General features: G+C 43.5%; 1 protein-coding gene across 2 annotated transcripts in view; it reads left to right on the forward strand.

Annotated features, from left to right (window-relative positions):
* The window catches only part of vars1 (valyl-tRNA synthetase 1), a 37,250-nt gene extending 14,773 nt beyond the window's left edge, over positions 1-22,477 (forward strand). For both annotated transcript variants that reach the window (XM_079502796.1, XM_079502797.1), the window contains 20 exons: positions 924-1,005; positions 1,522-1,641; positions 1,767-1,875; positions 3,196-3,375; positions 3,608-3,732; positions 5,206-5,309; positions 6,020-6,178; positions 6,605-6,695; positions 7,693-7,798; positions 8,741-8,811; positions 10,575-10,700; positions 11,615-11,719; positions 12,651-12,798; positions 13,727-13,854; positions 16,069-16,224; positions 16,671-16,895; positions 17,647-17,758; positions 19,211-19,386; positions 21,520-21,669; positions 22,319-22,477. In XM_079502796.1, coding sequence (XP_079358922.1) covers positions 924-1,005; positions 1,522-1,641; positions 1,767-1,875; positions 3,196-3,375; positions 3,608-3,732; positions 5,206-5,309; positions 6,020-6,178; positions 6,605-6,695; positions 7,693-7,798; positions 8,741-8,811; positions 10,575-10,700; positions 11,615-11,719; positions 12,651-12,798; positions 13,727-13,854; positions 16,069-16,224; positions 16,671-16,895; positions 17,647-17,758; positions 19,211-19,386; positions 21,520-21,669; positions 22,319-22,387 — 2,542 coding nt within the window. In that variant the 3' untranslated portion in view covers positions 22,388-22,477. The remainder of the gene's footprint in view (positions 1-923; positions 1,006-1,521; positions 1,642-1,766; positions 1,876-3,195; positions 3,376-3,607; positions 3,733-5,205; positions 5,310-6,019; positions 6,179-6,604; positions 6,696-7,692; positions 7,799-8,740; positions 8,812-10,574; positions 10,701-11,614; positions 11,720-12,650; positions 12,799-13,726; positions 13,855-16,068; positions 16,225-16,670; positions 16,896-17,646; positions 17,759-19,210; positions 19,387-21,519; positions 21,670-22,318) is intronic.
* Positions 22,478-25,116: the final 2,639 nt, after the last annotated feature.

Below are 25,116 nucleotides of genomic sequence, written 5' to 3' on the forward strand. Positions count from 1 at the left end.
ATAGTGAAAATACATTTCATCATTACTTTCAATTTGAAATCCCACTAACCTCCTTGACTCAGTAGACACTTTTTTTTGGCCTTCCACATTGTAGCCATCTTGAATTTACCTACCGTGAGCTTGTTGTAAAGTTTAATTTACCTGCCGTGAGCTTCTCCTAAAGTTTAATTTACCTGCCGTGAGCTTCTCCTAAAGTTTAATTTACCTGCCGTGAGCTTCTCCTAAAGTTTAATTTACCTGCCGTGAGCTTCTCCTAAAGTTTAATTTCCCTGCCGTGAGCTTCTCCTAAAGTTTAATTTACCTGCAGTGAGCTTCTCCTAAAGTTTAATTTACCTGCAGTGAGCTTCTCCTAAAGTTTAATTTACCTGCCGTGAGCTTCTCCTAAAGTTTAATTTACCTGCCGTGAGCTTCTCCTAAAGTTTAATTTACCTGCCGTGAGCTTCTCCTAAAGTTTAATTTCCAATACAGCAGCTCGATCAACATGGTACGTGATGGCAGAGTGTAACATTTTTAAATCCTTTAACTTGATCGCAGCAGATATTCTTTTACCCACAAATCTAGCATATTTTTGCCTTGTCCAAATTCACCGGCTGTCCCAATGTCGGCTGATTCAAAGCCAAAATGTGCAAAAATAAGCGGTATAACGTGTGGCTTCGAAACTAGGTCAACAGTATTGGCATTACCCCTGCTTTGAAGCTGAAGTCGTGATCGATACGTTTTGTTTCTCTACAAGCCCATGAACATAGGGTGAAACAAAGTGAGTGATAACTAAACGATCATTATTGTGTTTATGGTGTTTCATATCAAACACTATGAAAATAATAAGTAATGATAGTAATGAGTTCAACCCTGCGGTATGCATCGCATGCAGTTATTCGCACACTAGAATAGTACTCATAACCTTTACTACTTTTTTATTTCAGAAAGGGAGACCGTATCTATCACCAGCTGAAGAAGCTGGGCTCCTCTCTGGACTGGGACAGAGCCTGTTTCACCATGGACCCTGTGAGCATCTGACACCTTTTTGCCACGGTTTAAAGTAATAGACTGTTTTTCCTGGGAAATAGGTTGCAAGCTGTTCTCACAGGGACACGATAGAAGTAGTCATGCTGTGTTTTCTCAGCTTTCAGTTGAGAGTCACATCTTTTAAAGGGTGATTTTTAACAATTCATTAGGCTGGCTGAGTTTTCCAGCGCCTTTGAGAAGCGAACTCTCAACACACAGGACATACTTGTTAGTTACACTTTCACATAGGACTGTAGAATAATGGGATTCAGGTAAAAATCTAAATTGAAGAAGACTCTGTCTCAATGCAAATTGTCTATTCGGCCGTGTTATCTACTCTGTTTGTCATGGCCCTATACTATAGAATATGTATAGTCAACAAACAATAATCATAGTCGACCAATTATCTTCTTATTTCTGAATAGAGTTCATGCAGCTTAATTCAATCTTACTTTGCAAGACACTCTGGATGTTAAAAATGACTAAATTGTAATTCTCATGGCTTTTTCCCTGTAGAAACTTTCCTACGCTGTCCAGGAGGCGTTCGTCCGTATGCATGAGGAGGGAGTGATCTACAGGAGCAAGAGGCTGGTCAACTGGTCCTGCACGCTCAACTCTGCCATTTCTGACATTGAGGTGTGTGTGTGTGTGTGTGTGTGTGTGTGTGTGTGTGTGTGCGTGCGTGGTCGTGTTAATAATTGTCAACTCTTTTCTGTCAGTAAGATATGCAGTATGTTTGACCAAGGCACTGTGTCTTGCAGGTGGACAAGAGGGAGTTGACAGGTAGGACTCTGCTGCCTGTTCCTGGGTACAAGGAGAAAGTGGAATTTGGAGTGCTGGTCTCCTTCTCCTACAAGATCGTTGGATCTGGTGAGTGAAGATATTGTGCAAACAGAGATACTTACCCGATACATCCACTATCATCGGTACCAGTTTGCCTTTTGGATGTAAACATGGTTTTGTCATAGATGCTCACTGTAATTTGCATAGTGCAGTGTTTCTCAAAGCTTTTCTTGTCAAGGACCCCCAAAATTATCGAACCCCGACCTCCCAGTATCAGGGCGGACACTCTAACCACAAGGCCACTGAGCTGGTTAAAACTGATTTTGGTGCTATATTAACTAACCCACGGACCTCTGGGGGTCCCCGGATCCACTTTGAGAACCTCTGGTATGGCGGGTAGCTTCGTCAGAGGCTTGTATTGTCTGTTAGCATTTTTGATTGTTACCAGAACACCTCTGAAACACGCCTTCATTCCTTAAATGTTAATAATATGTGTAGGTTTGTTTTGAGGTGTCCTTACCATACGCACCATTGTGTTATGTATGAGTCATTGAACTGCTTATCACCCCAAGCTAGGAGACGATTCCATTGGTTACTTTTTGTGTTTAAATATTTTATATTTTAATTATCCCACATACTTAAAACAAGTTTTTGAACCGATTCTCATCCTGCTTTATTCTCTAAGACATACTCAACATCTTTATTTTATTGTGCCCAGAATCTCTAGAGAGATAGGTAGACGTGCTTTTAGTTTTAACCCATTTTGGGCGGGAACCCCTTTTGGTCTTAGCATTATGTTATGCTTTAGCTATTGAAAAATAGCAGATCTACAAGCTCATAGCGCGCCACCGAGTGGCGCGCTACGAGCTTGTAGGTCTGCTATTTTTGAAAAATCGAAGAACCACTGACATAGAAACATAGCTTTTTCGGAAAACTGTCAGGATGTAGAAGACATTTTTAGAATCTGATCTCAGGTCAAAATGGGGTAAATTACGTTCAAAGCACCAGCAGACTGGAACGTCCTCTCGGATCAATTACTTCCTTTGATTCTTTCAAGAATGCATTACTACTAGTTCATCTTATATCTAGCTGTTCTTGTTTCTGATTGCTCTTTTGTGTTGTGTTGAGACTGTCCTATTAGCATTATACTTGTATTAATGTTATTTTATTTTTTCAATTAAATACTTAGGAGTATACTGATGTGGTGGGTTTGTGACGGGGAAGAGCCTTTGTGTATGTCTTCATTGTTTTGTTGCTGTATTGTTTTGTTGTATGTTGTGCTCTGAGGACCCCCTTGAAAATGACTTGCTGCAACTCAAGGCAGTCAAGGGAGTATCCTTTAGTGACATTTCAAAATAAATAAAACTAAAATTATTAGACTAATACTATTTTCTCTCCATCCGCCAGATGAGGAGGTGATTGTGGCCACCACTCGTATTGAGACCATGCTGGGAGACTCTGCTGTGGCGGTCCACCCGGCTGACCCCAGGTACCAACACCTGAAAGGCAAGATGGTACAACACCCCTTCTGCGACCGCAAGATGCCCATTGTTTTTGACGACTTTGTGGACATGAACTTTGGAACAGGTAGGCACCCGTACAGGATCAGGATAGTGGTAGCTAACATAGTGTCTCTCAAGAGTGTACAGTAGGACTGTAATCACAGACCCAGGCTACCTCTATCATTTGCCCCGTCCCCTTTTCCTCACAAATCAAACTTACTGTTGATGTGTGATATATGTATCGACATGTAATGTCATGAACCGTTCCTCGGTATGCCTCATCTTGACCTTTGCACTCTGGTGTCTCTGTCATCCAGGTGCTGTGAAGATCACTCCAGCCCACGATCACAACGACTACGATGTGGGAAACAGACACAACCTGGACTTCAACAACATCCTGGATGAGAATGGGCTGCTCATCAACGTACCTGCTCCGTTCTTGGTAAGTCTCCCTGTCAGTGACCCCATCTGAGAGATGGCCCATCTGAGAGACTGAGGCGAGCAAATGTTTGAAAATCACGCTGTCCAGACTTGGTTTTATGTAATGATGTTGACTCCTCACTGGTAGGTGAGTCAGTAGGGCAGGGGAATTCAACTGGCGGCCCGCGGGGTGTCCCCTGGAACAATTACAACAACAAAAAAACATTTTGTAGTAGTTTTCCCACATCCAAGTTACAGGTACACACACACACAATCATTCTACAGTTGATGGCCCCCTGTCTAATCTAGTAGTTGAATACCCCTTCAGTAGGGACTCACCTACCAGTGAGGAGCCCCCATTGGGAGGACTTAAGAGCCTTCGTCCTACTCCTCCCCCCCAACACTCCCTGCTGACAGGCGCTGCCCAACCCATAGGGATTACGTGCAGTTACAATTATCACCCTCCCTGTCCGGCTTCTCTGCCCCGAACATGGACCAAATATGTTTGTGTGTAGACGCTCGACGAAAACGGATGCACCACCGTCCGTCCACGGTGGATTTGAATCCCCTTCCTCCGCGGTGTGGGCAGACACTTTACCACTGTGCCACCCATGGTGGGCAGACACTTTACCACTGTGCCACCCATGGTGGGCAGACACTTTACCACTGTGCCCCCCATGGTGGGCAGACACTTTACCACTGTGCCACCCATGGTGGGCAGACACTTTACCACTGTGCCACCCATGGTGGGCAGACACTTTACCACTGTGCCACCCATGGTGGGCAGACACTTTACCACTGTGCCACCCATGGTGGGCAGACACTTTACCACTGTGCCACCCATGGTGGGCAGACACTTTACCACTGTGCCACCCATGTGCCCATGTTGTCATTTTATTTTGTATCGCTCTTCTTATGAGCTGGGAAACATGGCCTTCCAAAGTGTGTATAAATAAATACAAAATTCAATAAATTTGATTCAATACAATAAACATTTGTGCGACAAATGCATGAGCGTGCGGAGCTCAAATCGCTTGGTGTAGCTGGATGTTCCGGCTGCATCTATGTCACTTTGTCATTATGCACTACTATTGAGTTATGTGATTTTGTAGCACAAATATGACATTTGCAACTAGCAAGCAGCTTCCATATATCAGAACGCCCATTCCAAGAAGCCATGGTAAAAAGAGCAAATCCTGCACTGCAGTGGACTTTAAATTATGTGACGGTGAACGATCATATTTTGCAAGATTCTGCAGCCATAAAAGGAATAATGTCGAAGGTGATTTAAGTTGCCTTTTTTAATTAAAAAGTCCAGAGAGTCTTAAGAACGCACAGCTGATTTGATGAAGACATAATTGTAGACAACAAACTTTAACACAAAAATATATATAACTCATCCCAGGTGCTGTGTCATTGGCCTATTAGCTGATTATGTAATAGTCAGCTTTTCCTATACGTCTTCTTCCTAAGCTCTGTATCGTGTTTTTTCCAGGGTATGAAGCGGTTTGATGCCAGGAAAGCAGTGCTGCAGGCTCTGAAGGGCCTTGGCCAGTTCAAAGAGATCAAAGACAACCCCATGGTTGTACCAGTATGCAGGTGAGATGTCTTCTCCTGTGTGTGTGTGTGTGTGTGTGTGTGTGTGTGTGTGTGTGTGGTGTCTACATCTAGGACTCTAATTCTGTTTGAAGTATGTATGTGTGAAGAATTTCCTTCCAACAGTACAAAATAAATGATTTAGGTCTTTGCCTTGTGTCTGTCTGTGTGTGTGTCTGCTGTCCATCAGTCGTTCTTTTTTTTTTATATAATTATTTTATTTGGAAAAAGCAGTACAGTATAGACAGCATTTCTATTTATACATAGGACACAAGTGCAATTCCCAGGATTTCCCTCCCCCCTCATCCCCCCCTCCAAGTGGCTCCATCTCCAATGTCTCTGTAGAATCCTCGCTTTCTTCAGATGGACTACATATGGCATCAAGTCAACACAGGGGCAACAGGGCAATATCACTTCAGAGTGTACATTTCAGGAGAAAAAAGAGAGTGGGCAGAAAACGACCAAGAAAACGAAAGTATTTACATTATTGCTGAGGGGAACAAAAACAAAACAGCTTTGGACTTCGACCATGAGAGGAGGAAGGGTGTCTTAAACATTTTCTACAAAGATCATAAAGCAGGCTATTAGGACCAGTGAGATCACACAAAGTCTGCTCTCAGAGGGGCAATGTGTACTATCCAGTTGTTCCAAATTTGGTAGAAATTGTCTAATTCTTAGGATGTATGTTAACTTTTCCATTTTGAAAACATCAGTCGTTCTAAGGACATCGTGGAGCCCCTGCTGAAGCCACAGTGGTACGTCAGCTGTGCCGACATGGCCAAGCAGGCAGCGGACGCCGTCAGGGAGGGCCAGCTCAAGATCATCCCAGACCACCACCACAAGACCTGGTTCAACTGGCTGGACAACATCAGGTCATTGTCTCAACCTGGGCTTCTTTGCATGTGCTCTCAGACGGTCTCAATTGATACTTTCTGCACGTAGTGCTTCTTCCGTCACCTATTCGTGTGTCTTGACAGTTAATGAGAAAATAATGCGTATTATCCACCCCCCAGTGATGCCAGAAGGTCCTTTGTAAAGTTAAATACATCTCGGTGTACTCGGGGAACACTTAAATGGCTATATAATGTAATCGCACAATGGCTTAGGAGTTTATCAAGTTCAACCCCAAAACAAAGCACTAGCACAACAATTTCTAACCACTGACTTTCACCCTTGAGTAGTTACAGTCTTAGGTGGGAAAAAAACCCTGTCTCTGAGACCTGATTCCATAACAATGCTGCACAGAGGCAATACAGGTGTATTCTGATCCTTCTATCTGTTCTATCCGTCTCTCTCAGAGACTGGTGCATCTCTCGCCAGCTGTGGTGGGGCCACAGGATCCCTGCCTACTTTGTCACCGTCGGCGACCCGTCTGTGAAACCTGGAGAGGTAAGGAGCCGCCACACGGGGGCACTCTGGTGACTCGGGCCGGTTCATGGTTCTGTTACCGCACAGCAACAGCAGCACACACACACACACACACACACACACACACCATCACAACACCCTGGGGTGGACGCCAGATCATGACACATGTCTTATGCCCCCCCCCCCCCCCCCCCCCCCAAAGGAGAGAGCTAAAACTACTTGGCTGCAACCAGTGATTACTTTAGTACTTGATTAATCTGTTGATTATTTCTCTGATCACGCGATTAATTGACCATGCAATACATTTAGACCATAAACTAATGGTAAAAAGAAAAGAAGGTAATTGGAAAGGAATGAAGGTTACACACTTCTCTCCATATGAAAAGAGCTGTTTATCACTATACTGCTATGGTATATTGCTGAAACATGTAGCAATAAATAATGTTTTTATATGGAGAGAAGTGTGTCAACCTTCACTAATTACTTTACTCTGACATTGGATTGATGGTTTGCAATATTTTATGGGTGTTTGCTCTACAGCTGAATTAATTTAAAAAAAAAAGGTAATAAAGTGCAAAATGCTCATCACAAGTTATCTAAATCCAGACGGGCATCTTAAAATTGCTTAATATGCTGCACATATTTTACATGACACATCACTAAACTGATTATTGTGTAACCGATTGCCCACATTTAATTTGATTTTCCGATGGTCGATTAATCATTTTGACTCGCTACGTTGCACCTCTTCCTTCGGTCGTCAACAGTGTCCTCATTGTTCACTCAGAGTTCTGCTTTCTTCTGTCCGTAGATGTACTTCCTCCGTCTTTGCCCTCTCTGTCTGACACGTACTTACTTACGCCCCCATTTATGCCCCATCGTTACTCTCTCTTCCATCCCCGACTTGTCCTCTACATCTGTCTCTGTCCACCAAGACACGGACAAGCTTGATCTTCTGTCTCTGTCTGTCCACAAGGACATGGACATACTGTACTCACTCTGTCTTCCTCCACGCCAGGACATGGACGGCCATTACTGGGTGAGCGGGAGGACAGAGGACGAAGCCAGAGAGAAGGCAGCCAAACGATTCAACGTATCCCCCGACAAGATCTCCCTCAGACAGGGTACCCTATACCACATTCCTTATAATATAAAATGTAAAACATTTCTGGTTAATATTATTAACCCATTATAAGACCTGAGACCAGATTCCAGAAATGTCTTCTAAATCATGACAGTTTTCTCAAAAACCTATGTTTATATGTCAGTGGCCGCCGACCCCCGTCTGAAAATATGTTCTTCCAGGGACCCCTCAGAAGCAAATATTTGAGTTAAAAACGTTCGCTATGAAAGAATATATATATATATATATATATATATATATATTTCTGGTCTCAGGTATATATATATATATTATTATTTCTTTTTTTTCAAAGATTTGCACATATTTTCACTATTTTTCAAAAATAGCAGATCTACAAGCTCGTAGAGCGGCACTCGGTGCCGCGCTTTGAGCTTGTAGATCTGCTATTTTTCAACAGATAAAGTTTAAAATAATGGTTAAAGAGGTTAAAAGCTAAGCCGACACAGTCCTCAGGCCTGATTCTACAAATGCCTTCTAAATCAGTAGTTCTCACAATTTCAAGATTTTTCAAAACAATGTTCAAAGAAATGGCAGATGTACACTGTGAGCTTGTGTATCTGCTTTTTGAACTGCCAACTCCAAAAATCTGAAATGCCATTTTCAGATGCTATTTTAATGGCTTAACCCATTTAGACCTGGTGCTACCTATACGTTGTTTTACCTTTTAATGCTGGCTGCCCTCATCCTGTTGCTATATATAGAGACCTCTGTGTCTCGTACAGCATATTCTATTTTTTTAGTAAGAATTTGAAGGTTTTCAGAAAACCTTAGGTTAGGTTTTAGGAGGTGTTTTTAGAATCGGCCTCAGGTCTAAATGGGTACTTAATACTAATGCTACTGTTATGACATAAAGATGACTCAGTACTGTGTACTATGACAGTCGGTAGCTTTCCATGACCTGCATCTGTCCCTGCATTTTCAGATGAAGACGTGTTGGACACCTGGTTCTCCTCTGGGATTTTCCCATTCTCCATCTTCGGATGGCCCAATGAGGTATGACATCATCATCATGGGAAGCTACTGTATGTGCATGATAGAACATCATTCATGATGGCTCCCAATTTTTTTTGGTGGTGTTTACAAACTCATTTGAAGCTTTGTTTTATTCATTTATGGGATTTGGCACGACCATGCCATTAGAGGCAAACTAACTTGACTGCCTATGTGGACGTCCATTTTCCTTGATGGAAATCATTGGACTGTACGGAGACATTTGATAATCATCATTTGTTAATGTTTGCCGCTTCTCTGTCTTTTAATGTAGCCTGCCTTCTCATTAGTAACACTTTGCTGGTGCTGCTAAGATACCAACTAGCATCCCTTGCTTGCAGTCTGTGCTAAATCCACCTTTTATAATGTATGACGTTCAGTTTTACCTCCTTTGTAGAATATTGGTATTAAAATATAAGTACATACTAGAGGACTAGAGGCAAGCTACTATGACACCTGATGTTCCCCCAGGGATTAATAAAGGTTCATCATATCTTATCATATGTGGGACTACAGGATCTTTAACCCATTCTGGGCAGGAACCCCTGTTGGTGTTTTAAGCATTATGTTATACTTTAGCTATACAAGCTCATAGCGCGGCACTCGGTGCCGCGCTATGAGCTTGTAGATCTGCTATTTTTGAAAAATCGTGAAAATGTGGCGCAAATCTTTGAATACATATTCGTTCAGAGCGGACGTTTTTTTTTAAATGTTTTTTTGTAGCCTTCGCCTTTTATTTTCAATTTAAATTAAGAAAATGCCAGCACTCATTGTATGTCTCATTGTATGTCTTTATTTACCTCTGACGTTGATAGCAAACGCGTTTCGGCCTGTGTGGCCTTCGTCAGCGTTATGACAAGATAACAGGAAGTGAGGTCTTTATATATGTGAGATACAATCAACAGTAATTAAAGACAGGTGTCACCTGTTATCCTCTTACACAGTATCAAAGACTGACTATAGTACCAAGACAGGATTAACAATCATATGAGTATAAATAGATATAAAGACAATAAATATGGAAAACATTCAATATATATATAAAGAAGAGAGACCATTGGAATCCAGACCACTCATATCTGTTCTCATTGTAGAACTTCTAAACCATATAATAATGGAATTTGGAATGCCCAATTATATAAGGTTTCAATTGTGCTTTTATGGGCCTTTTGTGATTTAAAAATCCCACCTGCAATTCCAATTACGAATAAGCGTATTTGTCTTAATAACTTGTTTTTATCACAACTACGTTATTCTTTTTATCCACAAATGAACCAAGGCATTAGTTCATAACGCAACCAGCCTTGTTTTTTTTCTCTGTGGTGCATTCATGTTTTAAATATTCATTATGTTCTTAATCTATTTAGACCGGGAACACATCTGTTTCACCTTAGCCTTTAACCACTTTAAAACATTATTTTAAACTTTAGCTGTTGAAAACTAGCAGATCTACAAGCTCATAGCGCGGCACCGAGTGCCATACTACAAGCTTGTAGATCTGCTATTTAGTTTTTAAATCGTGAAACGTGCAAATCTTTGAATATATTTTCTTTCACAGCGAACGTTTTTATTAACTCATATCTTTGCTTCTGAGGTGTCCCCGGAACAAAATATTTTCAGATGGGGTCCTTGACATGAAAAAGTTCGAGCACCACTGATATAGAAACATAGGTTGTTCATAAAACTCTCATGACTCGTAAGACATTTTGTAGAATCTCATTCTCAGGTCTTAATGTGTTAATGTGTTTGTGTTATTGTGTCGTCAGACACAGGACCTGAACGTCTTCTACCCAGGAACCCTGCTGGAGACGGGCCATGACATCCTGTTCTTCTGGGTGGCTCGCATGGTCATGATGGGCCTCAAACTCACCGGAAAGCTGCCCTTCAGAGAGGTGGGAACTGGGGCACAGGGCGGACGCAGGCCTGTCACAATTATTACGTAATCGCAATTATTTGAGATGAACGCAATTATTTTCCATAATCGTCACAATCGTTTCCATGTTGAAAAATGCTCAAACAAATTTAAAAAGGCAGATAAAATAGCAGATCAACGACTACAAGATTACAACGTGTAAGCTTGTAGAAGCTATTTCCGCTATTTGTACATGTTTGTAAGTATAACATTATTAAATATGTCAGTAATTTCTTTGTATATTAAGTTTTTTTTTTGTCATCTGCCCTGTGCAATTTCTAATTATGAAGCCTAAAAGGCAAACAGAAATTTAATTTGTATTCATATTTTCACAATTAAATCGTTCACAATGAATCGTTTATTTGTGCGACAGTTAATCGTCAACCAAAATGTGTAATTGTGAGTGACGGCTCTAGAATCTCCTGTCTCCCAAAATGAAAGACGACACCTTCTTATTTTGGCCTCGGAGAAAAGAATGGCATACCGAACAGCCCTGCGGGTGCAATTATGTTTAAGTGGAGTGGGGCAACTGTGCAAAGCTGGACACCTGGGGTAATTAGTGCTCGGCCTGGTGCTAGCTAGCGTGATTAATCTATAGGGTGGAAATACACACGTAGCCTTCCTAAAGAACACTACAGCATAGGAAGTGATTTGGACACTCTTTCCCAACAGTGGTGTGTGTTCCATTTAAAGTTGGGTCCACATTCCCAGGTGTCTTCATCAACAGAAGCAGGGAAGTGTAATGAGTACAACAGAGGTGGAACGCTGGCTCCACCGTGGTACTATTAAACACTCAAGATACAATAACGATAACGTCTGACACCACAACACGCACAGCACAAGTGAGCCTCCAGTATGTACAGTACCATTTAATGGCTGCTTTCATGTTACCAGGTGTATCTGCACGCTGTGGTGAGGGACGCCCATGGGAGGAAGATGAGCAAATCCCTGGGGAACGTCATCGACCCTTTAGATGTTATCACCGGGATCTCCCTGGAGGTAAGGAGTCCCCTCTACCCTCTCCTCACGCTCTCTCTCTCTCTCTCTCGCTCTGGTCTCTTCACGTGGTTGAATCGTGCACGTGGCTCCCCGGAGGCCCGACGTCTTATGTAAGTTGTAGCACCGTTCCCTACTGCAGGCAGAGTTCTTATTGAGCCCATCAATCTCCCATTGGTAGGCCGATAGGCCACGAGGAGGAGGAGGCACGTTTGCCCCCTCCGAGGACTCGGAGGAGGGACACGGTATTAAAGCTGCCCCTCCCTTCCCCCCCACCCCCCACCCACCTGCCCTGCCTTCAGGTTAACTGTGATTAACTTGTTCTTCCAAAGAGCCATGTCTGCTCTCCCGTCCAATTAAAACATCAAGAGTCAGTTCCTATAAGGATGAAACGGGACGTTAACTGGGACAAACGTAGCTCCTCTGGGCTTTTCATTGACAATCAATTCCTGCTCCTCCCCCGGTCTCTTTTTGTTTTCCTCCTCTGTGCAGTGGGGCGCATGAATAGATTGCCCCTTTATTACATTGTACAGTCACTGTCTATTGTGTTCCACTATGTCCCGTTGTATTCAATGGATGTCATTGTGTTGTTGCTAATTGAGTGTCGATTTGTTCTGCACCAATGTCACTGACAATTTCTGGCAGGTGAGTAAAGTGATTTGGATTAACCTTCCCCCTCCTCCCTACATCCTCCCTTCCCTGTCTACCTTCATCCTCCTCTCCTCTGTTCCCTCACATCTCCCCTCCCTCTTGTCAACACGTCTCTCTCCCACCCTCTCCGTCCATCCTTCTCCTTCGTCTCGTTCTCTCCCTCGTTCCCTCCTCTCTTCCATCTTCCTCTCGCATTATAAACATCCTTCGTTGCTCCTTTTCTTCCTTTCCCTCACACTTTCCTCTCTCTCTCTCCCTCCGTCTCTCCCTCCTCCTCCTCCAGGGTCTCTACGCCCAGTTAACGGACAGTAACTTGGATCCGGTGGAGATAGAGAAGGCCAAACAGGGTCAGAAGTCCGACTACCCCAGTGGAATTCCGGAGTGTGGCACCGATGCCCTGCGTTTCGCCCTGTGCGCCTACACGAGCCAAGGTGAAACTAATTCATCACACACGGACATCCTCCCCCAGTGGGCTAAACAGCCTTGGCACAAACTCACATCTCGGGCTTGACCTCTTGACCTCGCACAGTAGCTTAAAATGACTTGGCAGTTAGTCGGCAACAACCTGGCACAATAACACTATTCAAGGAAAGTCACAGATATCATTGTTGTGCTTTGCTTTATTAAATACCGGTAGTCAGCTAATTTTTTGAACAAACAAAAAATGAAAACAATGGCAAAAGACAAACGGTACAAACAAACATGAAAAAGAAAAAGAAATAAAATCGACAATGCGTATCAAACCTTGCTTATTACTTTGCATATTCCTAGACATGTTCTGTTGTTCCTCATTCCCCCATGCCCTCCCTGTTCATGACCAGGTCATTAAATATTGTCCATTTGGACCATTTGTCCTCCATTTGTTCCTCCTGCAGTCTCAGGCGATGTGTCAGTTTCTCCATGAGCTGTATCTCCTGAATCAACTCCTCCCATTGTCCCTGTGTTGGAGGCTCCTTCTGTCCCCATTTCCTTGTGATAGCCTTCTTTCCTGCCGCCAATAAAATGTTTCGGTAGTCAGCTTTTTATAAAAAGGGAAGTGCTTAATTGATGCAGAAACCTCCCAGTATTTGTTCAGTATTGAGGCAGAAACCTCCCAGTATTTGTTCAGTATTGAGGCAAACTATGGGGAACCCTGAGAGGGAGACAGACGATAGTAAAGCAGATTTGGACAGTTAGGTGAGAGACGGAAGAGAAAGCGTTGGCAGCATCTGATCCTAGACCAGGAAAATGGGCACATTTCACAGCCAAAAGGCACTAAATCATCCCCAGCGTCAACAGTATATTGCACTCAGAAATAATAACAATGTGTCAAAGAGATGAATATTTTACTGTTTCCACCTCTCTCCATCTGTCTCCCAGGCAGGGACATCAACATGGATGTCAACCGTATCCTGGGCTACCGTCACTTCTGCAACAAACTCTGGAACGCTGTCAAGTTTGCCACGAAGACGCTGGGAGACAACTTTGTGCCTTCAGAGGAAGCCCAGGTGAGGCCGCCATAAAGACAGATGGAGACGAGTTCACTTTTTGACTTTTTGTGTTAAAAACTTAAAATTCATCTGGTGAAACTGGGTTTCCAAGGTTTGCTTAGCGACCCATATACCTTTTTTTTGCCAAATGAGATTTATTGGAGAATCATAGCCACATAATAAAGGTTTTCATGTATGCAAACATAAGCACATATATGCCTTTTATTATTAGATTTATTTTAAATTTGAGTGCTTGGAAAAGCGCTATAAAAATGCAATCCATTATTAATGGAGTTTTATCTTTCGTCCTCCCACTCAGTTAAGACTGAAACTCAATTTAGACTCCATCGCACGTCATGCAACAGTGTAAATTAGGCATAAGGCATCTAGATTGATGGCGATAAACCTTACCCAGGGCACAGTTCTACACACTAGAGATGCGCAGATCGGCTCTGATGTCACCAAAATCTGTGTGTACACATAAATCATCCACCCCCATCCACACAAATTATGTTCCACGTGTACATCTGCACCCAGCCACCCACATGGCATAATAATTTCATAAAAGGCACATGATGAGCTCATTATATTGTGTTCTACAAACTGAATTCATGGACTGGACTCGATGTAACTTCACTTTTAAAAAAGTGAGCACTTTATTATACTGTGCCGGGAGTTTAGATTTTGTCTTTTTATGACGGTTTCTTTTGTATGGTTTGATGTTCTATGTTGCACTGCAAGTGGCTGAGCTGCGGCGGTATGTTTTATGTTGCACTGCAAGTGGCTGAGGGGGAACGGTACGTAATATTCTTTATGTATGCAAGTACATAGGGAAATAGATTCTGATCGTGCTTGAAAAATAAACAAAAATACTGCGCGCACATCAGTTCTGGGACGCAGCCGAATGGTCATGTTCCCACACCCGCTGGAATTGAAAAGGGCCTCGTGTTGCTGTCTTGGTTTGCACAGAGCCTCGCAAATCTCCCGGATGGCTCTGACTGCAGGGTTTGTGGGAGAAAAAAACTGCCATCCGTGCATTTATGCAGACATTATCTGAATATCCTGTCAGCACTGAGATTCCCAGGTACTGTGAGCCTAAACCATAGCCGTGGGTGTGTCGGTACTAATAGTGTGCAAGTTAAACTCAGTCAGGACAGCCATATAACCTGCAAAAATAAATAAAAATAAATGTACCTCTAGTCTACCCCCTTCATTTGGGGAACCATGTGGATACAGTCTGATAATAGAATTGCGATATAAAATGCAATAAAAAACCAGTGTTCTTGTGATGGGTTGTGTCTTTTCATTTGGCCAATCTTTTTTTATCCATAAGCACCAGCTGTACTGATTCCGCTGCTCTGTTAAACTCGCAAACCTATTACATTACTCTTATCACCCTCAGACTAGAGGCTTTCACAGGTTTGTGAAGAAATACTGTTCACTCTACTGTGTTTTTACAGGAGCCTAGAGGGTTTGTCTTTGTGTCTGGAGCGAGGTAATCTTGCAAACTGATGGACTGATTAGTGCTAAATTTGTCCTTCACACTGCCAGTAGGCTACTCCAATAATGTCTACCTATGCTGTGGCTCTGCAGGAGACTGTGTGTGTGTGTGTGTGTGTGTGTGTGTGTGTGTGTGTGTGTGTGTGTGTGTGTGTGTGTGTGTGTGTGTGTGTGAGAGAGAGAGATCAGGGCCAAATAAATGTCTTGTGCACACTAGTAGGCCAAAGATGTACCTCAACTTTGTTTTATAATTATATAACATAACTGATAAAACACATTTTTTTGCGGCTTTCGCCTTTATTTTTTTTATTTTTTTATAGAGGGACTGTAGGCTAACAGGAAATGGGGGAGAGAGATGGGGGAGTGACATGCAGTAAAGGCACAGTAAAGGTTGAACCCGCGGCACACTGCCAGACTCGGGCTACCGGCCAAGGTGCCTGGACCGCTGAGCCACGGCCCAGGCCAACTGATAAACAAATTTAAGTCAATGGGGCTCTAGCCTCGCAAACCCAGACGTTTTTATTTCCAGGGAGAAAAATAAATGGGGCTCTGACGTTACAGGCTGGCCACGTGAAGTCTGAAATCCACATTGGAGTCCAGAGCCCCATATGATTAGATTTTTCTTTTTTCAACTGCGGCTGTAGCTGTGTCTTTGGGTTGATGTGTGTTTCGTTCTCTCTCTCTCTCTCTTCTACCACCACCACCTCCTGGACCATCCATCCCTGTGGTCAGCTGTGTGGAGAGGAGAGCGTGGCAGACCGGTGGATCCTCTCCCGGCTGTGTGCGGCCGTGTCTCTGTGCGGCGCAGGCTTCCGGGCCTACGAGTTCCCCGCCATCACCACAGCCATCTACAACTTCTGGCTGTACGAGCTCTGTGACATCTACCTGGTGAGAGACAAGACTATTGACATAATAGGCGGAATTTGACGAATATAGCTCGTAGACATTTTCAGCAAAGTTTTGGTGTAGAGTGAGAACATTAAGGGGCCCAGGATAGACCCCCGGTCTATCCTGGTTCATTTAAATACATGGTTCATTTAAATACAAAAAATGAATCGTGTATGAGAGTTTTGTCATACATTGTGAAGCAAAGTTGCATTGTAATGTTTGAGTGTACACACACCACCTCCTCATGACCACCTTTTCACTGATTCCTCATCCCCATGTCTCCTTGCCTCTGCTCCCATTCCTCACTCCTTTTTCCTCGCCTCCCCTTTCCTACTATTTTCTGTTATTTCTCTCCTTTCCACCCTTTCTTTCCTCTCCTCTTGTCCTTGTTCTCCCTTATCCTCTCCTCTCCTCTCGTTCCATCTCTCTCTGTCTCCTCTCTCCAGGAGAGTGTGAAGCCGGTGTTCAGCAAGGCGGAGGAGGACGTTGCGTGCCAGAGGCAGGCCCTGGTGTGCAGACAGACCCTCTACACCTGCCTGGAGGTGGGCCTACGTCTCCTCGCTCCCATCATGCCCTTCGTTTCCGAGGAGCTCTTCCAGAGGTTACCCCGGCGACGGCCCCAGGACGACCCCCCTAGCATCTCCGTCACGTCTTACCCCGACACCGAGCAGGTGAGAGACGGACAGGCGTGAAAAGGAACGCCGCTGAGCTCTCGCTCAAATGCAAAGGAATGACAGAGCATTTTGCACAGCCTAGATGCAGTTTGATATATACAGTAGGTTGTCTTCGTGTAATTTAGGTCATTGATTTAAGTGAGAATATATCGTTGCTAAATAAGAAAAATAAGTTGCGCATCAGCAATGGGGTTTTCTCAGTGGAGTGCTAGACCCAAATTCCAGTATACATATCAAAAGTAGGTATTGAAAAATATCCTAAAAAGGTAGCACATCCAAATTCTCAGATAAATGGAGGACAAAGTACTCGCATTTCCACTTTTTTATTGGCACACCAATAAACAAACACTGAAAGGGCCACTTCACCACTTTTGCGGTGAACCAGATCTTATTTTAATGATGTTTAGGACACAAACACTTTCCTGGTCTTTTTATGTATAATATATGTGTTTTTAGTTATTTTAGTATTTCAAAAGTCAGTTTCTGGGTCTCTCTCGCTCGCTCGCACGCACACACGCAGAGGAAAGATGCTTCTTTGTTTCCATTTGGGTATTCTGGGTGTCACTGTGTTTCCATAGTGGAACGTGGTTACCCTGCATTTGGGTATTCTGGGTGTCACTGTGTTTCCATAGTGGAACGTGGTTACCCTGCATTTGGGTATTCTGGGTGTCACTGTGTTTCCATAGTGGAACGTGGTTACCCTGCATTTGTGTGAGTCCTTTATATTTGCATTTATTTGTGTCCATAGTTCTGCTGGCAGAGTGACGAGGTGGATCATCAGATGGAGTTTGTGATCACTGTGGTCAAGGCCATCCGCTCACTCAGGTCAGACTACAACCTCACCAGGACAAGAGCTGACTGTAAGATTACACACACGTGCATATGCACACACACACACACACACACACACACACACACACACACACACACACACACCATTGTGCTGTAATAGCTCACATGCAATAAGTAACTATTTCGAGGTCAAGGTTTCTTTATTAATCACAAAACCCCCCAGGGGTCTATACTTGGCCCCTTCCCTCTACACCCAGTTCTTTCGCAAAAATAGCCGATCTACAAGGTTACACAAGCATAACAAGCATCGTCTTAGTACCAGTGTTAAAGTTTAAGAACTCCTAAGAAGGTCATGACAAAGTGCTATTGTCCAGAGCGATTATCCTTCCTGCCCGCGCCTTGCTCCAGGACCAAGACGCGAGCAGGAAACATTAGCACCAACTTCTCTTAGCCCAGTCGCCACCTCTCATCCAAAAGCCACCTTCCTTCCAGCAAGAACCATCAGTCTATCAAGACCACCTCTACTCCTCCTCGCGCCACTGGAGCCGTTTCTTCCCCTTTGGCAGCGAGGCTCACAAACAGGTCCACTACTCACTACTGACAGAGCTCTGGGGTTGTAAATGCCCCTTCCACCCACCCACACAAACACAAAAGCTGTACTTCTCTGTGTCTTGTCCGTGTGTAGCCCATGGAGTTTGAGATATGTAGGCTTTCTGTGTATTCCCCTCAAATCCGATCAGTTAAGATCATCTTCAGGCTTTTACCCATTTTGACCTGAGATCAGATTCTAAAAATCTTCTACATCCTGACAGTTTTCTGAAAAAGCTATGTTTCTATGTCAGTCGTTCTTCGATTTTTCAAAAATAGCAGACCTACAAGCTCGTAGCGTGCCACTCGGTGGCGTGCTATGAGCTTGTAGATCTGCTATTTTTCAATAGCTAAAGCATAACATAATGCTAACACCAAAAGGGGTTCCCGCCCAAAATGGGTTAATACACCAATTATCCCTTACTTCAGCATCGTATTAGCCGTAATGAGCACATTGTGTCTATGCTTGTCGTAGGAAATGTGCTGTATAAATAAATCTGGCTTGACTAATAGAAGCAGCTGACACATTCACTGCCAGCTATTAATTTATTTATTCTTCCAAAACCGCTAGTGTTTTTCAGTGAAACCCTCATTTTGTGTTGTGTCAAACGATGATCTTTTATTTCACCCTAAAATTTGTAATATTTCATTTATTTTTTGTCTGTATGTTAACATAATTGGCCCGTGTTCTGGGGAGGGTGCCCCCACCGAGAGGCCATACGTCCTCCCGGTGGGGGCTCCTCTCTGGTGAGTCAGTAGGATACGAAACACAGAAATGTGTGTGTGTGGGGAGGAATTAATTGGTACAATGACTAAATTAGGGAGGGGGTAAAAGATAATCGTCTACTTATGATTTAATACCATTTATCTCTTACACGTGAAACCCTCTCCAACGGTCCCTCTCTCTGTGTTCCATTGTGTCCATGTTGCAGGTTACCTGCAGTGCATCGACGGTGAGACGGTGTCGCTGGTGCAGAAGTACAGTCTGCAGATCCAGACCCTGTCCTACTCGGGGGCTCTCATCCCCCTGACCGGGGAGCAGGCCGTCCCACTGGGCTGTGCCGTGGCCATCGCCTCAGACAGATGCACCGTCAACCTCATGCTCAAGGTGAGGACCAGTAGTCTTCCTCTCTTTCCCTCTTAGACCCACCTCAGCCAAATTGTCAAAACAGTTTGCCAAAATGTGGCACAATGGAAAGGAGTCGAAGGACTAATACGTGATACCTGCGTGCAATGGATACAACTAGATAAAGTCACAGGTCTCCACCAGGGCAGGTCAGGTTGTGGCCTGTTGGTGGCGCTATAATAGGCCAATGTGAAAAGGGTGCCATTTCTTCTTACGCCTTGGATGGAAATTGGATGATTTGAGGCATTTTGTTTCAAAAATGTGCCACCTGTTGGTTGCGCAATAACAGGCCAATGTGAAAAGGGTGGGATATATTCCTCAGCCTAGTAGGAACGTCTGTGAAAGATTTCACATAAATTGCACGCTGCGTTCATGATTTGAGACTTTTTCTTAAAAACGGGCCAATCCTGTAAACTTTGAAAGCCAATTTTAGCCAATCAGGATGGAATATGAAATATTGGACAGATCTGTGTTGAGCACATGACTATAGAGATACTGTGTAACGATTTTCTGGAGTTTTGGACAAAATATGGAGGCGTAATATCAAAAAAAAATTTTTTACAAAAGTCTGCCTCCTGGTGGCGCTATAACAGGCCGTTCTTGAAAATTTGGGGCAGAGGTTCATCGTTGGCATCCATTGAGTGTGTGCAAAATTTGGCATCGACCGGGTTAACAGTACCGGAGATTAGCTGATAACAGACGGACGGACGGACACAATCACACACGGACACAATCACACACGGACACACACACACACACACACACACACACACACACACACACACAATTAAATTCAATTCAAAGGGCTTTATTGGCATGAGAAAACATACGTTTACATTGCCAAAGCAGAAAGCACAATACAACAATACAGCAATACAATCAAAACAAAAATGATGTACATTTGAAAGTCAGAATCTTCAATAGATCAATTTCTATGTACCAAGATCACTGGATGCAGGTATAGTGCAGGAATATACACAATGATTAGTCTTTAGGGTGGTTGTGTTCCGTTTGATATCCTTCTCCTATCACAGAAACTCACGAATCTTGCTGCAACCACACATCTCTGTGTGTGGTTGTAATCTGTGGGAAGTCTGTGGGTCGGTCAAGGTGCTCAGGTATTCTGCCACTGCGTATTCTCTGTTTAGGGCCAGATAGCATTCTAGTTTACTCTGCTTTTGTGTTGCTTCTTTCCAATGTGTCAGGTAGTTTTCCTTTTGCTGTTTTATAATTTGGTTTAGTCCAATGGGTTTTCTATCTCGTGGCTCTGTTTGTGTTTGTTCCCGGAGTTCCAGGGCGCGCGCGCGCACACACACACACACACACACACACACACACACGGACGGAGTGCAAAACATACTCTCTCCCCACGCCTTCGGCCTGGTGGAGACAATAAACTGATTAGAAGTATATTTCCAGGGGGTGCATGATACCCCTTCTTTCTGCTAGAGTAGACTAATACTGTATGTGTGCATAAGGTAGACGGGGACAGTACTATTGCCACAGACAAAACACTGTTGTGTTTAACTAACAAAACACAATACAGTGTCAGTTTGTCTGTGCAAATTACCTCTGCCGCCAAGGAAGTAATGTTTCCACCCCACCTGTCGGTCTGTTAGCAGGATTTCTCAAGCAGTTATGAAGGTATTTGCATAAAACATGGTGGAAATGTTGGTTCTGGTCCAAGAGAGAAATGATTAACCTTGCATGGCATTTGGCAGAAGGAAGGGGGGCATGGCCTTGTCACAGAAATGCATATAACGTCTGAACAGATTCACACCTCAGTATAATATATATATTTTTTAATCATGGGCTCTAAAGATAAAATGAGGAAGAACTGATGTCGTCGACCTACAGAGGCCACTGAATGTCGGCACCTCTTGTAGGATAATGCATCATGGAGTTATATTGGCCAAAAGGGGATGTGGCACCAGAAGCACCATATAGATAGACAAACTGAAGTCTGTTCTTTACTGAGGACATTTGCTTTTTATTTCATACTGTATGTGTTGCCGCCTTCCAGTTTTAATATCTTAAAACAACTGGTTTCAGAGTGACGGTTAACAACCGCCCGGCCTCTCTTCCACTCTCTCATTTCACCTGTTATTTCTCCAGGGTCTCATTGACGTGGAGATGGAGGTATCTAAACTGACCACCCAGAAAGGTGACAAGGAGAAGCAAATGGACAAGCTGACGGAGAAGATGGCCAAGGGTGATTATAAGGAGAAGGTTCCCATCAAGGTCCAGGAACAGGATGCAGAGAAGGTAACAAAACAAGATCACCTTTTATTTACATAGGCTACAGTATTCGACAACATGGGAACACTTAACCTGAGGAAACGGAGCTACACTTTCTAACCACCTGCACATTAGACATCAGAGACACGTACTTCCCACTAATTACATACACCCAAAGTGACTACTGCTATTTGTTTCAAAAAGCTTCATACCCTATATACAGTATCAAATATATACACAATGTGACAGCTGTACAATGTGACTATGCTGTACCCCCTCCAACTTTCTCCATTTTCAACCGTTTTTATTATATTTTGACACTTGCTTTGGCAATGTAAACATACGTTTTCTCATGCCAATAAAGCTCAAGTTGAATTCCTCAGATGGTTGATATTCTCACACCTCAAATGTAATATATAATATCTTATATAATAATTTATTCTGGGCTATTTGTCACCCCACAAAAAACTAAAAATAACTAATGTGCAGCACGTTGCCATGGCCATGTATTATGTAGTTCTACTGACTAGCAATTAATTTTATGTCATGTGGACGTTTCTGCTCATATTTCTAAATGAACAGAATAAAGCTTACATTTTAATTGGATAGGGGGCACTGGCCCCAAAAAGATTGAGAAACACTGCTATAGATAATTGATTCCTCTTTTGCCCCACAGATGCGACAGATCCAAGTAGAACTGGAAAAGTTTAACGAAGCCATAGAAGACTTCAAGAAGATGATGTAACCCCAGCCAAAGACTCTTGTGTCCCGCCCATCTGTTGTATTTCTGTATTAAGTTTTCATAATTGTTGGAATAAAGCTCCTATATATTGGACCCTAGTCTCCTGTATTATTCTGCATAGTTTGTATGACAAATCCTGCATACTTACTTACTGCTCCAAGTCATAGTCATTTCTCCAAGGTTGTGAGACTAACCGTTTTTCAAATATGGCCACACAGCAGTCTTATGCCAGGACATGGGTAAAATGGACAAGAGGTTTTGGCCATCTATGGGAAGCTTTAACCCATTTTGGGCGGGAACCCCTTTTGGTGTTAGCATTATGTTATGCTTTAGCTATTGAAAAATAGCAAATCTACAAGCTCATAGCGCGCCACTCGGTGGCACGCTATGAGCTTGTAGATCTGCTATTTTTGAAAAATCGAAGAATGACTGACATAGAAACTTTTCAGAAAACTGTCAGAAAGTAGAAGACATTTTTTTTATCTGATCTCAGGTCAAAATGGGTTGGACACAAGACTTACTATGTTAGGTCCATGGGAGAAGATCAGATAAAGAGGCTAAGCAGCAAAGAAAGAGACATTTTTACTGTTGCCCTTTCCTTTTTAGAATTAGAAATATTCCATGAAGTAAGACAGGTAAATTATAGACCTAAGAAAAAGTCACAGGAGGCCACCACATTTAATCAAGGTAGACCAGGCTTTATGGGCATCTGGCAGACGGAGGCAGAGGCCGTTATGGTCAAAGAGGGATGCAGCCAAGAGGCTACCATGTTTGCTTTAACTGTGGGAGACACTAGACAGGGTCATTACACTGCCCTGTCACCAGGTAATTCCGACGGAGCATTAGTCCGACATGCGGGAACAACGGTCGGACTAGAGCTCGAACATGCGCTGCTCCCGTGCTTGCAGTTATGGTTAGGTTAGGGTTTGAGGTAGGTTGTCGGTCTAATGACTGTCGGACCAATAATGGTGTCGGAACTAAAGCCTGTACCCTACACTGCAGACGGTTGCCTCTCCTCTCCCACTATTATCAGGGGCACAAAACATGCGAGCAGGAAACATGCCAATTGACAGTGGAAAGTGGAAACACTTTTGTGTTGATCTAGTATTCTAGTAAAACATTTCCCGGTTGAATCCCTGGAAGGCCAATGTTGGCAATGCCACTGGTTCTGAGCCAACTCTCTCCCCACAATCTCAGTGGGACCATTACCATGTTGTCTACCGGTCGCAGTCTCGTTGCCAGTAATATTAATATGTTGACCAAATACTAATTTCTCACTGTCTTCTTTAAACAAGTCTATGGCTATGTGATGAACAAATCATCACAGCATGTGTCACGGTGCATGCTAGTAGTCGTATCCATCTTGGGTAGGCACTATAGCTCTGTATGTCTCTAAATGTTATGATGAATTGAACAAGGTGGACCCTCTTGTAAACAAGTGTAGTGCTTTATTGGGTCGTCCACGCACAGTTAACAGTTTTTTGTATTGAGTTGTGCTTGAAATGTACTGTAATTCTGCAAACTGTTAACAAATACTTCAATCAATCAATCAATCAATCAAAACTATACGCTCAGGTTGATACGATACGACCTATAACACTTCATGCAATCATTCATGAGCATATTCAGATTTTGGTACCCAGCAATGCGTGGGTTATTGCATGGGTAGTCTCTCATCTCCAGACAGACTTGACTCGCATCAGGAAAAGAGGGCGCTTTTTCCTTAATTTGCCGATGGGTTCTCAGATTGTTGCATGGGTGGAATAGGCTCTCTCTCTTGCTGATGGAGCTCTGTCTGACATCACACACAAACGTATACCCTCCCTCCCTCCCTCCCTCTCCTCTCCCCAGCCTAATGCATCTCTCCATCTCTCCCTCTGCTCGTCTGATGTCACACTCAACTTCCCACCCGTTCTCCACCCTGGGCAGGACCTACGCTGAAAAGACTATCAGCGGAAGTGGCGGAAGTGTTGCGTGTAAGATAACTACGTCACGCGGTGCGGCTGTGTTTACTAGTCCCCACCCAATGATCATTTCAGCGGGAATACATTTTCGGGAACACAACGCGGCGATTGGTCAAAAAACGTTAACTTCCGGGGGGGGGGTTACACGGCGGAAGTCCTGCCTTAGATAGCTCATTTGTCCTAGGTTGTGACCAGGCTCTTCTTTTTCGCAGTTAAGTGAGCCTGGGACCGAGGCTACCCGTTCTCCCAATCATTTCTCCCGCTCTCTCTCTTCAAGGTTCAAGGTCATACTTCATTAGTTTATTTTAACATCTTGTATACAGCCAGGTACATGAGAGTAAGACTTTTGTTTGGCTTCCTTCAGGCAATGGCATGCAGCAGCATAGACAATAACTCTTGCTGATCGAACTCTGGTCTGACACACAATAGAAAACTGTGATTTGCTAACAACAAACTTGAATAAAGTTTAGTTGGGGACGTTAGGATCTTACAGCTCATTTAGATCAGCCAGCACAGGACGTCTGTTCATCCCTTCCCTAAACCACCCTGCATCGCTCCACATGTACTAGCCTTCTCCCTCCTGACTCCCTCCCAAGCTGTGGAATAAACTCCCCCTCTCAGCCAGGACTGCAGTGCAGACTCACTCCCCATTTTCCACCACAATCTGATGAATCTCTTTGGACTCCATCTCACGTCCCAGCACTTTCCACTCCCTATGCATTTTTGTAATAGACGCTATACTGTTCAGATCTATGTTGTTTACTTGTA

Source organism: Electrona antarctica (genome assembly GCF_951216825.1).
Source record: "Electrona antarctica genome assembly, chromosome: 6".
Lineage (NCBI taxonomy): Eukaryota > Metazoa > Chordata > Actinopteri > Myctophiformes > Myctophidae > Electrona > Electrona antarctica.